The following is a 14,045-nucleotide window of genomic DNA, read 5'->3' on the forward strand; positions in this document are numbered from 1 at the left end:
CGTACATCTACCATAGGGATCTCCTCTGGGCCGGGTCCTGGATGATTGGGTCCGTTAGCAAGGTTTCGATTGGGATGTTCTGGACACATGTTTTGCCGCAAATGATTGTGCATCTTCTTTCTTTGTTTCCTGTTGAAAAGATCTGGGTCAGGAATGTTTTTAATAATAATAATAATAATGAATTTAATTTATAATGCACTTTCCATTCGGAAATCTCAAAGTGCTTACAGGAAAAAAAAAAAAAAAAACATTATTCACACTATTGGGTGAATGGGTAGATTTATTTATATTTATATATTGTATGTATGTGTGTTTGTGTGTGTGTGTGTGTGTGTGTGTGTGTGTGTGTGTGTGTGTGTGTGTGTGTGTGTGTGTGTGTGTGTGTGTGTGTGTGTGTGTGTGTGTGTGTGTGTGTGTGTGTGTGTATGTATATTATGTATGGGTGTATGTATGTGTGTATGTATGTATGTATGTATATTATGTATATATGTGTGTATGTGTGTGAATATTTATGTGTATATGTGTGTATGTAGATATATATAGATATAGAGCAGATGTAGTTAATATAGAGATAGTATCTCTTATCTTCTCTTTTAATTGTTGTATTTTACATGTACAAAATCAAATCAATCAATCAATCAATCAAATTCCAACTTTATAATTAAAGCTGCCAAATATCTGGTGTTTCCTGCCTCTTTCAGGCAAACAAACCAATTCACCAGCAGCTTAATCCTACATCTACATCTACCTTTTAATACGTCCAGGGAGCTTTAATGGCCCTGTGAGGTCATGTGAGCAGGAAGCACGGGTCGGTCCACTTACTTGGTTTTGCAGTAGGCCACCACGCACACGATGCCGACCACCAACAGAGCCACACAAATACCCGTGATTGTCAGGACTCTTTTCTGGTAAAGTTCCTCTGCCTCTGCCAACATCACACCCACAAACACACGCACGCCCACGCACACCACAAAGAGAGACCAGGATAAACAATTAGCGTGTTCCATGTCGTCAGATTTTCCCTTTCTTTTTTCTGTTTTTGTCTAAACCCTGAGCTTCCCCTGCCCATCCCTCACAGCTCACTGCATAATTAAAGCTTCCCCCGTCAGAGAGGCTCAAACAGAACAGATGTTGTAGCGCTGCAGCAAGGCAGCGTAGGTGGGGTACGAGTCAGCAAAAGTTGCATCAATTTACCGGGAGTAGAAGAGCCTCAAAAATCAGGCTCATTAACTATTACACTCAACTACTGCTTTAACTTATTCAACTTGGAAATTGCAACATCGCACGGGTGCACAAGGAAACTGGAAACGTGCACTGTTTGATGTGATCTTCTATGCCTGCTCATATTTGATAAATCTACCCCCCTTTCTTCACTGACTGCTCAACAATCCCACTCACTGACAGAACAGATCTATTCAAGCAACAAGAACAATGATGGGATCTTACATTCACAATAATTGATGAAAACAGTGAATTTTGAAGTGAAATCTCATTAATATGAAAGATTATTGGCGTCTCCGCGTTTCCAGAGAAGAGCTTGTTGAGGTTTGAGACTTTCTGTTATCGATGGGTAGTCGTCCCATGGATACCGGACCATAGTTATAATGATTTTAAACATAAGGAATTTCATCAGTGTTTTTTGTAATAACACAAAGTGCAAAAAAGCACACGTGTAGTAGTTTTTTGAGCTATAATAGGAAGGAGCAGGATTTATTCTACTGTCTCACACAACAAAGCCCTTTTCTGGAAAACGGCCGCTGGAGTAAAAGTGAAAGAGGATGAAAGTAATGGGCAAAAGAAGGAGAATTAGAAGCCTTAAACGTACTGCGGGATTGCATGCTTACAGGGGAAAGGGTCATTCAAGCCAGCAACATAATAATGGTACAAGATGACATTTCTGCTAAATACTCAGAGGACGATGTGAGACGACTGGAGAAGATCACAGTTAGATCAAAGGGAAGACATGGCATGTCGAGAAGAAACAAGACAGACACTAAAGGGATGAGAGCAAAAGTTTAAGGATTGAACTGAATGCAGGGAAGAGGAATCGGGTAACTACTGACATGAAACATCATGCTCTTATGATTCAAAGGGGTAAAATACGCTATCGTAAGTAACAATATGAGAAGTGGAGGCGATTACATCCTTGTTAATGATGATGGATGAAGGATCAGTTGCGGCGACTGAGAGTTTGTCGTTTTAATAAGTTATGGGATAATCACTGGAGACATGGATCGGTTAATCGAGGGACGTTATGATTCACAGGTCACGCCACAGACGGGGTAGGAGCATGTCACAATCAGAGGACGTCGTAGCAGCTGAGCTAAGACTGAGAATCAAAATGGATTGTTTCATACCCATAAATTCAATCCCAAGATGCTCTGCCATTGCAGAGGGTTGAGAGACGGAAGGGAAGTAAAACAATAAAAAAGAAGAAACAGACCAGATTAAGGTGGCACCTTGAGGCATATACAGTTGTGGAGTAAACATCACTGCAACTAAGACCACTAAACCTTGTCGGTAATTGTGCAAGACGAGAGACATCGGCATGCAACACACTTGAAAAGCAAAACACACAACAGCACACAACCGCACTGCGGTCTGCAGCATGCACATGGAGACGCAGCAGCTACGAGGTTAAATCATCGCTGACATGTTCTTCTTGTGGGATTTCCATCTGCTACATGTGTAAGGACAGCATTAACACTGCTTTCACTTCTCACGGCTCATCTCAGGTGTATAAGCTCCCCCTTGGTTACAGATCCAAACAAATTCCTGTAAAAGGAACGAGATATCGGGCCGGCGGGCACACACACTTTACAGTTGTGTGAGGAAGATATGTGTCATCCGTGGAGATTACTTGTACTTTTGAGTTTTCTGCCCTCTGAACCTGCTTCACTGCCGGTTCCAGGACACACCCTTCACATGAACGGGCAAGTTGGGATGTGGGATTAATGGTGCAGAACATCGAGAATTATAGCTGGACTTTATATCCTCCGTCAGAGTGAGACCGTGGGGATACAGTACCAACTAGCTGAGTCCATAACTCTGGCAACCCGCTCGCTATACTTGGGCTGAAGCAAGTCCCGGCGGTTCTCATGACAACATGCTCTTATTAATCCAAACTCTTATGGCAGAGCAGAAGTCATCCTCCTTCCCTCTGGCGTCTCCTGAGGATGGGAGGCGCCCATCCGGGAGGCCGGTTTCTAGCTACGTAACCGATGTGAGTGTGCCCAGGACCTGCCCGTCAAAAGAGGAGATGCTGAGTGTAATTATCCGTCACTCGTAGATACAGAGACATTATCTTTCATTTTAAATGTGATGATGTCAGATTAAGTTTTTCCAGCTAGATCCTCTCAAGTTCACGACTTATCCATTGAGCGTTTAGTCCCACAGAGCAAGGCATTAACTGCTGGAGTGTGTTCACGAGTCTGGATGTGAACAGGAAATAAACGCTGTCCTTGATGCAGATGCACAGCTGCACTGAAGTGAAACAGATTGCAGAAAAAGTCAGCGAGCGCACGCACGCACGCACGCAAACACACACACACACACACACACACACACACACACACACACACACACACACACCACCGTCTACTCTGCCAAAAAGCCAAGTGATTTCAGCGCAGTGCATTGCAACTTAATGTGAGATTAAGTTACTTGTAGCTTAAGGGTGGGAGGCAGGGGGCAGGGGGGTTGCAACGACACACAACAGACAGCATGTGTGAGCTCTTCAAGCCGGACTACGTGGTCGAGTCCCTGAGAGCCTCAGCATAGATGCAGGTTGAGCTGCGACCACGCCGACTTGCAAAGACACGACGCTGAGAAGCAGCAGATGTGTGACTGCAATCAGGCCCAAATTATAGCCACTTTATCTAATTCTACGTCATTACACCTCCCTGTCTTTTACTTTTTATGTGTGAGATGAAGGTGTATGTCGATGTTTCTTTAATCCAAGGTCAACTATTACCGTAATCTAAAAGCAAAAAATACTGACGAAACTCATCTCCAAACCACGTGGACTACTGTCAACATGAGACCCCTTAAGGGCTGAGTTGAGCTTAGTTGGTCTTAGTTGGGTCGAGTTGGGCTGAGTTGGGCTGAGTTGGGCTGAGTTGGGCAGAGTTGGGCCGAGTTGGGCCGAGTTGGGCCGAGTTGGGCCGAGTTGGGTTAAATTAGGCTGAGTTTGGCTAAATTGGGCTGAGTTGGGCTTAGTTTTGTGAGTTGGGCCGAGTTGGGATTAGTTGGGCTGAGTTGGGCCGAGTAGGGCTGAGTTGGGATGACTTGGGCCGAGTTGGGCTTAGTTGGGCTAAATTGGGCTGAGTTGGGCAGAGTTGGGCCGAGTTGGGCCGAGTTGGGCCGAGTTGGGCTAAATTGGGCATAGTTGGGCTAAATTGGTCTCAGTTGTGCTAAATTGGGATGAGTTGGGCTGAGTAGGGCTGAGTTGGGCCGAGTTGGGCTGAGTAGGGCTTAGTTGGGCTAAATTGGGCTGAGTAAGGCTGAGTTGGGCCGAGTTGGGCTGAGTAGGGCTTAGTTGGGCTAAATTGGGCTGAGTTGGGCCGAGTTGGACTTAGTTGGGCTGAGTAGGGCTTAGTTTGGCCGAATTGCGCAGAGTTGGGGTTAGTTGGCTGAGTAGGGCTTTTGGGCTGATTTGGAGTGAGTTGGACTTAGTTGGGTCAAGTTGGGATTAGTTGGGCTGAGTTTGGCTAAATTGGGCTTAGTTTGGCTCAGTCGGGCCGAGTTAGGCCAAGTTTTTTAACCCCAGGCTAGTACAGCTCTAGTGCTGTGCATGAACTTTAAATATGAGTATATTCTTCCTCTTTTTCTTAAAAGCTTACTTCTGATCTAAAATCCATTCGTATTTAGCAGCGATGTGAAACCCAGCTTGCAGGTGTGTGCAGCAGCAAATTAGTTTAACTGTATTTTGAAGTCTCCAAAAGTGACACTAAGGAACTATTGTAGTTTCTACCTCCGACTGCTTCTCTACAGGTGTGCAGTCGACTCTCTGGGATCCCAGTTTAGATTCATTTGAATTCTCATATTTTAACACGAAAACTCCTTGGTGACGCTTTAAATGGGGGTCATTAATCAAGAAACTCCATAGGTAACAATTTGACTGTCATATATAATAGAAGTTTATATTATGCAGGTGAGAAATCAAATCTCTTCATTGGCTTCCTTCAACTCATTTCTCTCTCTCAAAACCATCCATCAAATACACCACACATGCTTGGTAATCATTGTTTCATGTTCAAGCTCAGCTTTGCATCCACGGATCAATTCTAGTACCATCATGCATGCCTGCAGGTCTGCAGCTGATTGCGCGAGCAAACGTCATTCGTGTTCCACATTAATTGTTTTTAGTCATAATTTTGCTGTTAAAATGTGCCAGCACATGCAGTTACGTATGTGCAAATCTACTTCCGCGAAGCAGCTACATTCAGACGCCGACTTGTTGCTTGCAGAGTCGTCAGGAGCTCCTGTTCTCAGAGGGCACATGCAGGGCTGTGTGAGCTACAGATACTTTATCACATGCAGACCAAACACAGTAACAGACTCCGCTAATCTATGCCAGCTTGTGAATGAGTCATCACAGGAGACACAGACACAACTATTAAGTAATAGCAGGAAATTAATACAACCTCTCTGCACAAAGCATGCACGTATCACACAAGGACAGTCTGACACAGTGACAGAAGAGGGAGTTGACATACGGTAGAAACTGGCCATAACGTAGGTTTGACAGCGGTCACCAGTAAAGTCATTTGGACACCTGATGGAAATAAAGAAAAGCCAAAGAAAGAGAGGGAGGAGGAGGGTGGTGGATAAGTGAGGAATAATAAAGAAAAACAAAGGGCAAGGGTGGAGTGAAGAGGAGAGTATGCAAAAGAAAAAGAGGGAGAGGATGGAGGGAGGGAGAGGGAGGGAGAGAGACACAGAATTAGAACAACAGCACAACTACAGACAGCAGAAGCAGAGTGTTTCCATGGATGACACCACCGTGTGCGCGGTGTAGTGCACAGCTCATTGCGTGTTGACCTGAGAAGGAGAAAGAGGAGGAGAAAGAGGAAGAGAACTGGGAAGGAGGGGGGTGGGCCAGCAGGAATCCAGTCAAAACCATGTCTCTGTTCGCGGCTGCTCATATCAAGTGAACATACTTTCGGTGGGTTTGGGCATGTACACCCGGAGCGGCTCGGTCTTTAAGCATCGCTTGCCGAAGTATCCGTCCGGACATCTGGGAAAGGAGCAGACACGTGTTATGAGGAGAAAACACAGGGGGTGAGGTGCAGCGACAGGTACATCCCTCAGCATCACATCACATATGGACACACATGTCGGGATGGAAAATAAAGTGTCACAAAACAGCCAGTAGAAAATGTGAAGTTCAAATTACGCTGCATTGAACTCTGGGAAGTTGGGTGTGCACAAATTTTCATTTAGGATGTAAGGATGATGCAAGTTAAGTTTACGCAAACGTATCACAACACAACTTTTATTCATTAAATGACCCGAACGAAGGAGAGAGAATCAGATTTACATGCAAAGTCTAAAACCTAGCGATCTGTAAAACTGAATAATCTTTCAGGGTCTGCAATCCAGCTCAGGATCTTCCTCCCGACCTCCAAATTTGACCATTTTGGCCAAACTGGACCACATCTAAAAAGTTGGCGTTCCTGTTCCGACGTGCAATCCAGCGTAATATACCTTCACATCCTCTATAGATTGCAAGTTGAAAAAAATGAAAAATAGGGAATAACTCAAGTTCAAATATTCCCAGGAGAGATAGAATACAGTAGACACTTTGGATGCCGTGACAGTTGCCATCTCTTCATAAATCACCTGTACGACAAAGCTGAGATTAAGTGAATGCATTTTTTTCCCTGTTAACGTTTTATATCTACAACCCCAACCCTGCTCCTCAAAGTCGGCGGCTCCGAGCGGACAAACATGACTCAGCTCCTTGTTTATTCGCGGTTTCAGGCCTCTAACATGCAGACTGATAATTCTGCCCACATCAAAGTGTGGAGGACTGTTGTTTCTCCTTCTCCTTCTGTTTCAGGGCCACCGGCGTTCCCCTCGCAGCCAAGTCTCGACCACCAACCTGACAAAGGTCATCGCTCGTGATTTACTGCTTTCACGCAACACCTCCCAGGAGCACCATAACATTCAGCTTTAAATTACTCATCCTGAGTGATGGTGTGTAACTGGGGATAGCACCACCTATACACAGAGGAAACTTGGCTGAAAGATGAAAGAAATAAACTGTCACTGTGTAATTTAAATATCAGAGGAGCACACAAATATCCAGAGAAAATAAACATGTGACACTTGGAAGGAAATAAGCATTTAGCCATATGTTTGGAGACGTTAGTCACAAATTCACTCCGCTAGGTCTGTTCCTATAGCTCCCAGAGAAACGTGGCAGGTTGGCGTTCGTTTCCTCCAGAAATTACTTTTCTTTTACTATTTAAAAAGTTTTTTTTTGTTGACTTTTATTGAATTGACACAATCAGCCAGTTAGCGTCTGCAACATCTTATTTTTATGGCAAAAAGCTCACAATTTCTTCAAAAGTGGAAGCATCTGGGTTTTAAACATCTGCTTGCACAGAATTGCGCAACTATAATATGTCAATAAAGGAAATGACAGATGAATGTTGTATAAATGGTGTATTAAATTACTCGAGTGTAACACAAGACAAAATCGTAACCTGCCTTCGGTACATTACAACCTATTTGTAAATGTGTTTATTTGCATCATCCGATTGTATACGTTCAGTTTAGAGAGTAACTTACTTCAGCGCCATTTATTAACCTTGCTTATAAAAAGTTTAGACCTTAAAGGGGAAGAGCTGGGCACAAATATGGGGCTAGCTGTCGGAGCAACTTGTTTAGCCGGTGAGTAATGCCCAGTGAAGCCTGGCCTATATTGAATGAGATGGCTGTGGGGCAACAAATCCCCCACAGGCCTTCACTGCATTATCCAACTTTTCTGGACCTACGCCCGAGCCGTGAGTGAATTAGCTGCAGCAATTGAGTTATTGCTGCCTCCAATTTGTACACGGCGCATTGAACGGCTGTTGCAGCCATGTCCTCGCTGCTTGTCGACCGTTTCTCCCTCGGCCAACTGGGTACGGGAGCCCCGCCAACGTTACAGCTTTATATCAACCCGACAAGAGCGCCGACGTGGCAGTTTGCGGACATGTGGTTCCACGACGGCATGCAACGCAATATCTGCCAGCCGTGATAGAGGAATGTATGTCTAAACTGTCCCATAAAGATAGACGAGGGTTTTTCTGGACAACTGTTACTTTCTCATCCTCCCACGAAACTAAAAACATTAACGTGGTAAAACCTTCTGCTTTCCCTGGAGTGTACTCACTACATACTGTTTAATTTTTTTTATCTTACTTGTTTGGATGATTTAGGTCATGGCGGTTGAAGAAGATCAAATTCGGTTAAAAACAATAAACAGTTTGTTTGGATTCATTTTTCTGATGAATGCTAAATGTGCAATTGCGTCATCGTTGCCTCTCCAAAAGCGAAAATATTTTTGTCTTCTGATAAGCTGGTTAATACATCAAAGAGAACGTTAAGTTTAAGATAACTTCTCCCACTAATGTTTCTTGACCTTAAGTTTTATACAAACTCAAATGTAAATGTCAGAGGGTGGGAAAAAAGTCTGTTTCCGTGAAAATGTCAACCTGTTTTTTTCCTGAAAAGCTGAGATACATGGTTCCTCCAGCGCACTTTACACACGGGTCTTAATCCTCTCCGCCAAATGTAAGCAAGGGTTCTATTTACCTCATTGGGGGCCTCTAACAGGCATAAATATTTGCTCACTACTAAACTGGTGACTCATGACATTTTGAAAAGGCTTTTAATGTGCAGCTCTCCTGCACACTAAACATGACTTAAAAGGATGAGCGCGCCGCCGCCTTGCTCCATTATTAGTGTTAAAATACACAACAGGTGGCTAGCCGGGAAAACAGGCAGGACTTTTCTGCCGTGACGCGACGCTGCTGCTGCCGCTGAAAGAAAGAGGCCGTCAAACCAAGTGATTTGTCACGAAATTAAACAGGAAAATGTTGAAATGTTGATATTGCTTAAGCAAGGCCGTCGTGCCGGATGTTTTTACGTAGGCTGTGGGACAAAAATCAAAAATCTATGAGATCTCAGGCCGATGGTGAAACGTCAGTTTTGATAGAGATAACTCACTTGCAGGAAAGCTGATTGATCCCATGGATGAAGTAACAGTCGCCGCCATTCACACAGTAGGGCTTCTCTGTGTCGTTGCATGGTCTAGCGTGGCCGGACCCTGGAGATAGCGTTGTGGTTACTGCAAAAACACACAGGAAAGGAGAAAAACCCATTACCATCCTCTTACTGGGTCCATTTCTTCTTCTCCTTAAGAGCTCCAGTCAAATTAATAGATGATTACTTAAATTCAAAACGAAAGAGCAAATAAATCAAGATAAATTAGCTTACATGAGATTTAATATGCACTTGGTCGTCATTTTTTATAAGAGCAATAGTATCCGATGTCGACGAGCATCTCTTGATTTTCTTACACTTATGTTTTCACAAGGACTCTTACTTTTCCATCCACAAGTGTAATTGTGTTTTCTAAGCAGTGTTGACACGATCTCAAGAAGTTCTACGAGCAGGGATAAATATTTTCCTGCCTCAGCGTAGGAGTTGTTTATGCACTGACTCAGTGGCTCGGAATGGTCTAAAACGCCGTGTATCTGAACCTGATTCCCCCGCCGGCCCCGACCCAATACATATAACATGTTGGAGATGAAGATGCTTATCGGAGGAGGTGCATCGTGGCAGGACTGGGCGGGGGGGATTGCTTTGCCTGTTAGATTCCCTGCACAGGGTTGAAACTGTGCACCTGTTGTGCTCGTGAGTTTCCGTAGCGAGGTCGCCGTATTCCTGCAAAACTTTACAACCGCGATATATCTGCAAACTGAAACTCGTGTCATGCAGGGTATTGTGACATAAAACTTTGCAAGGGTTTTAGGGTCTGGCTCTGACATACAGCAGGCTATTAGCCACAACAGCATGATTTCACAACCCCCTCGCCGTTGTTTTAAATACAGTAAGACTTCCAGAGCGACTCTTCCTCTGGTTGGAGGAGCGTCTTTGATCTGAGGCTCACTTCATCTTTGGCAAATGGCTTTATTCCTCTCCTGGTTTGCATAACAAAGCAAACAGATGACATCAGTCACTGATTTAGTCGTCTGGCGAAGATAAATGTTCGATTTTACACAGTTAAAATTCATTTGCTCCTAAAACTGGATGTCAGGCTGCACCGGCACGTTCAGGTTTTCACTCCTCCACACAGCCAAAGGAATGAACTGACATCCACAGCTAGTTCAAGTCAGTGTTGAGTTCAGTTGTTATTTATTCTGTTTTATTGTTTAATTGAGTCAAATTGAACTCATAAATTCTCTCGATATTGTTCTGTGGCAATAATGCCGAACATTTGAGGTTACCAGAGAGCCAACGGAGCCCAAGGTCCCCTCAGCCGCTGCTGGAAACACGTTCAGGTTCAGCGGCTCGTCAGAGCTCCCTCATCGTCACCTAAAGAATTTGCATGTAAAACGCCTCATAAAAAGATCAGACAAAGCCGTCAAGATGGAGTAAGCTCAAATAATTGTGAAAGCCTCCCACACTGAAAATAGAAAACCTTGGGCAGAGTTCAACTGCGAGACATGCCAAAAAAAAAAAAAGCTGCAAAACAAGCTGGATGAGTCTCTATATAGGGCATGGATCTGTCCCAGAATGCTCGGGTGGAAGGAAGGGAAACGTCCTGCACAGCTCATCAGTCCTCCAGCGGGTGGGCGGACACGCCGCGTCCCCTATTCACACATAATCTTCTCCTGGTCCACCTGGCTCAGATGTAGGTGGACTGTGGGCTAAAACCCACACGATATGGAAACTTTAGACACAAACGATACAGGCTGCTATCTCAACCTCGCACTTCCTTTTAAAGTTTATACGACTATTTTTTTTTCCCCCAAATGTGTCATTATTTTAAATGATAGTTAAATTTTTTTGTGTGGTAGTTCAAATTTTTAAACTCCAAATACATTTCTATGGACTACAGCTTAGGATTGGGGTCTTGATATCTGCATCGATACAGCTGTGTTCCACTGAAACATTAGCAGGATAATGGTAACCTCCATTGGTCAGATTTGCAAGAAAATTCTTTAAATTGGCTTTTAGATTTATAACAAAAAAAAAATCCAACTGACCTAAATATTTCTGGCATTCTTGGGGATTAGTGATGATACATCTTAAAATGCAATTTCATAATCTTCTTTACAGTTGCGCCCGTCGAATGTGCCAAGTGGTGGATGGACCGATCCCGGTTACCGGTAACTGGAACGAGGGCACCCTGAACGTGTCCCTCTCATCTTTAGATCTTTGTTTCTATTTTTATATATTTGGGATGAATAGCTACATCTTTTGGAGCCATTGCAGTTTAACAGCTGTAGCACCAACGGCTGAAAGCTTGCAGGTGGAGGCCAAAATATGTATAATATATATATATATATATATATATATATATATATATATATATATATATATATATATATATACATATTTTGGATCATTTTGTACACTTGGTTGCAATAACAAACAAAACAGTTAAATATATGTATATAATAAGACCATTCTTGGATTATTTTGTACACTTGGTTGCAATAACAAACAAAACGATTAACATGATTGCACGGAGCTGTCAGCATCTTCCCCTACAAGGTTAGATGCTAACCGATACCTGTAAATCTGTTATGAATTCTGTGAAGGGTTTTACGTAAAGTCTACCTAATATAAAGTCATTACAGATCAAAGTTCTGTTGAGAGTGCATGGAGGAAGCGTAAATTTTCAAACCGCAAGGGGCTGTTAAAAGCTTTTTGGCCACAGCGTAGCCGCACTGAAGCAAGAGGTGCTGCTTTCAGTGACATATATCAAAATACTGGCAAAAACAATCTATCTGGGGAACTTTATTGGCCTACAGTCATCAACTGATATCCAGTCTCTGTCACTGCACGGTAAATGCCCCAGATTTCACCTTCTCTGTTGTGGTCCTTGCCCCCCCTCCCCGTGCTCCCCTGGTCGCTCCCCCACAGAAGAAATGTGTGAAACTTGTAGAAAAGTTCTAGTTTCAACACATCTCGAGCAGAAAGCTGAGAAATCCCCAGTCATTCAGACAATTAAGCAAAGACCCAGAGCTCCCAGCGGCTGTGGTGTAAGTAACTGGCAGTAAAACACGCGGGCAGGACCCTGAGAGTTCACCAACGTTTTCTACAAGAACCCTTCACTACTTCCTGTTGTTCATAACCAGTCACATCTGATGAAATACGATTTAAAATTAAGTTAAATCTGCATGCAACTACATTAACAACTTATTTTGATTAGGAAAAACGGTAATTTAGTGTTGCAAAGCCTTTGATGCAAAAGTATTTTCATATCCTACTGAAATGGGGCCTATAGCTTCATTATTTGTAGATTTGAAACTTAATATCTCAATAAAACCCAATAACACACTGCTTTTCATTATTACATTACCATCATAATATAATGCATGATTTTTCATTTCAGATATCAACATTTAAGCTTTAAACACACACTTTCAGAGTGTTTAGGCTCCATCCCGCCTATTAGCCATCATTAGTAAAACATTTCTACTGATTAATCTAATTAATTAGAGCACCCTCTTTATTCTAGTGCTCAAACCTCTCATCGAGTACTTGGTAAAAGTCAAGGTAAGAAAAACTCCCAGAACTGTGTTTGACTCCAGGAACGGCTTTATGAAGGAGAAGCTCAGATCTTGATTTCCCACAAACCACTGGGAATTGCCGCTATACAGTTTGTGTCATCCGATCCGATGTTCGTGTGACTTTTGGGAAAATCCAAACTGTCTTCAAGCCAATGGCTGCACTGTGAAATCCAGCACCATAATATATGTGCACAGTGTTCTTTGGCAACGATGCCCAGATGCAATGGCTGCTGCAATCGTTGACACGGGGATCAAACTTATTAGAAATGAGCAACAACATGTGCAAGAAAAAGGAGGAGGGGCCTCAGTGGAAAGGCCTGGACCTCGTGGGGGTTTTCACTCAGAAAACAGCTCAGGTAGAAGTTCTGGCCATCCCTGGGAAACCCATAGAAGGAGAGGCACACACAAACCCCTCACTGATGAAACCAGAACGCTGTTTTCTTTCTGACTTAATCTGATTGCTGCAATACTGTGTTTACTTAGTCTGTACCACATGTTTACTCAAGATTAAAACTCACGACAAGGCCTCTGAATTTATCGACCTGGTTAGAGATACACATGAGAACAACAGCGAGGATCTAAGTGATGGGTGTGTGACGTTGGATATACATGCATAGATATATTCCTAGCTCACAACAACAGTATCATTAGCGGGCTCCCGGGGTACCTTCTGCCCAGCGCCGGTGGGAATACGTTTCCTTTGAGAGTTTACCGGCGGCACGGTGATGCACTGCTTCCGAATAAATACAAAACAGCTGCCACTCTGCCGGGAAACGCTCTTCTTTTTATAGCAGCACATTTGCTTTTGCTATTGTTTGACTCATTCATAGCGCATTTCATGCAATTTCCAGAGACTCGGGGAAACGGGGGGTTTAAACGAGTCCGATCAGATGCGAGAGTGAAGCCTGTTACTTTAAATATACTGTGATGGCTGGACCAGCAAAGGCAAGGAAATTGATTATGTGTGGAATATATGGTGAGTAAAGCTGGCTTACGTACACAACCACTGACTACAACGCAGATGTACATACTTGTGTGTGTGTGTGTGTGTGTGTGTGTGTGTGTGTGTGTGTGTCATTCTTTAATTGCATTAGTATTACATCAGTCAAGTGTTTTTCCTCCGAGGAGCCTCCGTTTGAGTGGACTGTATTTTTCTTGCCCAAACATGAGTATGGGGGCGGGGGCAGTACTGGAGTTGAGGGGGGATGAGGGGGGATGGCATCCCCCCCTGAAATAAAAACGGTCAAA

The 14,045-nt window shown here is 43.5% G+C and overlaps 1 protein-coding gene across 5 annotated transcripts in view; it reads right to left on the bottom strand.

Annotated features, from left to right (window-relative positions):
• The window catches only part of nrg2a (neuregulin 2a), a 74,388-nt gene that overhangs the window by 9,107 nt on the left and 51,236 nt on the right, over positions 1 to 14,045 (bottom strand). For 2 of the 5 annotated variants that reach the window (XM_061739804.1, XM_061739803.1), the window contains exons 4-8: positions 9,220 to 9,340; positions 5,718 to 5,776; positions 2,358 to 2,381; positions 823 to 925; positions 6 to 129 (exon numbers count right to left, since the gene is read on the bottom strand). In XM_061739804.1, the coding sequence (XP_061595788.1) occupies positions 6 to 129; positions 823 to 925; positions 2,358 to 2,381; positions 5,718 to 5,776; positions 9,220 to 9,340 (431 nt within the window). Of the gene's footprint in view, positions 1 to 5; positions 130 to 822; positions 926 to 2,357; positions 2,382 to 5,717; positions 5,777 to 6,161; positions 6,239 to 9,219; positions 9,341 to 14,045 lie in introns of all 5 variants that reach the window. The other 3 variants (XM_061739802.1, XM_061739806.1, XM_061739805.1) reach the window with 3 other exon arrangements.

Source organism: Cololabis saira, chromosome 14 (assembly GCF_033807715.1).
Source record: "Cololabis saira isolate AMF1-May2022 chromosome 14, fColSai1.1, whole genome shotgun sequence".
NCBI lineage: Eukaryota > Metazoa > Chordata > Actinopteri > Beloniformes > Belonidae > Cololabis > Cololabis saira.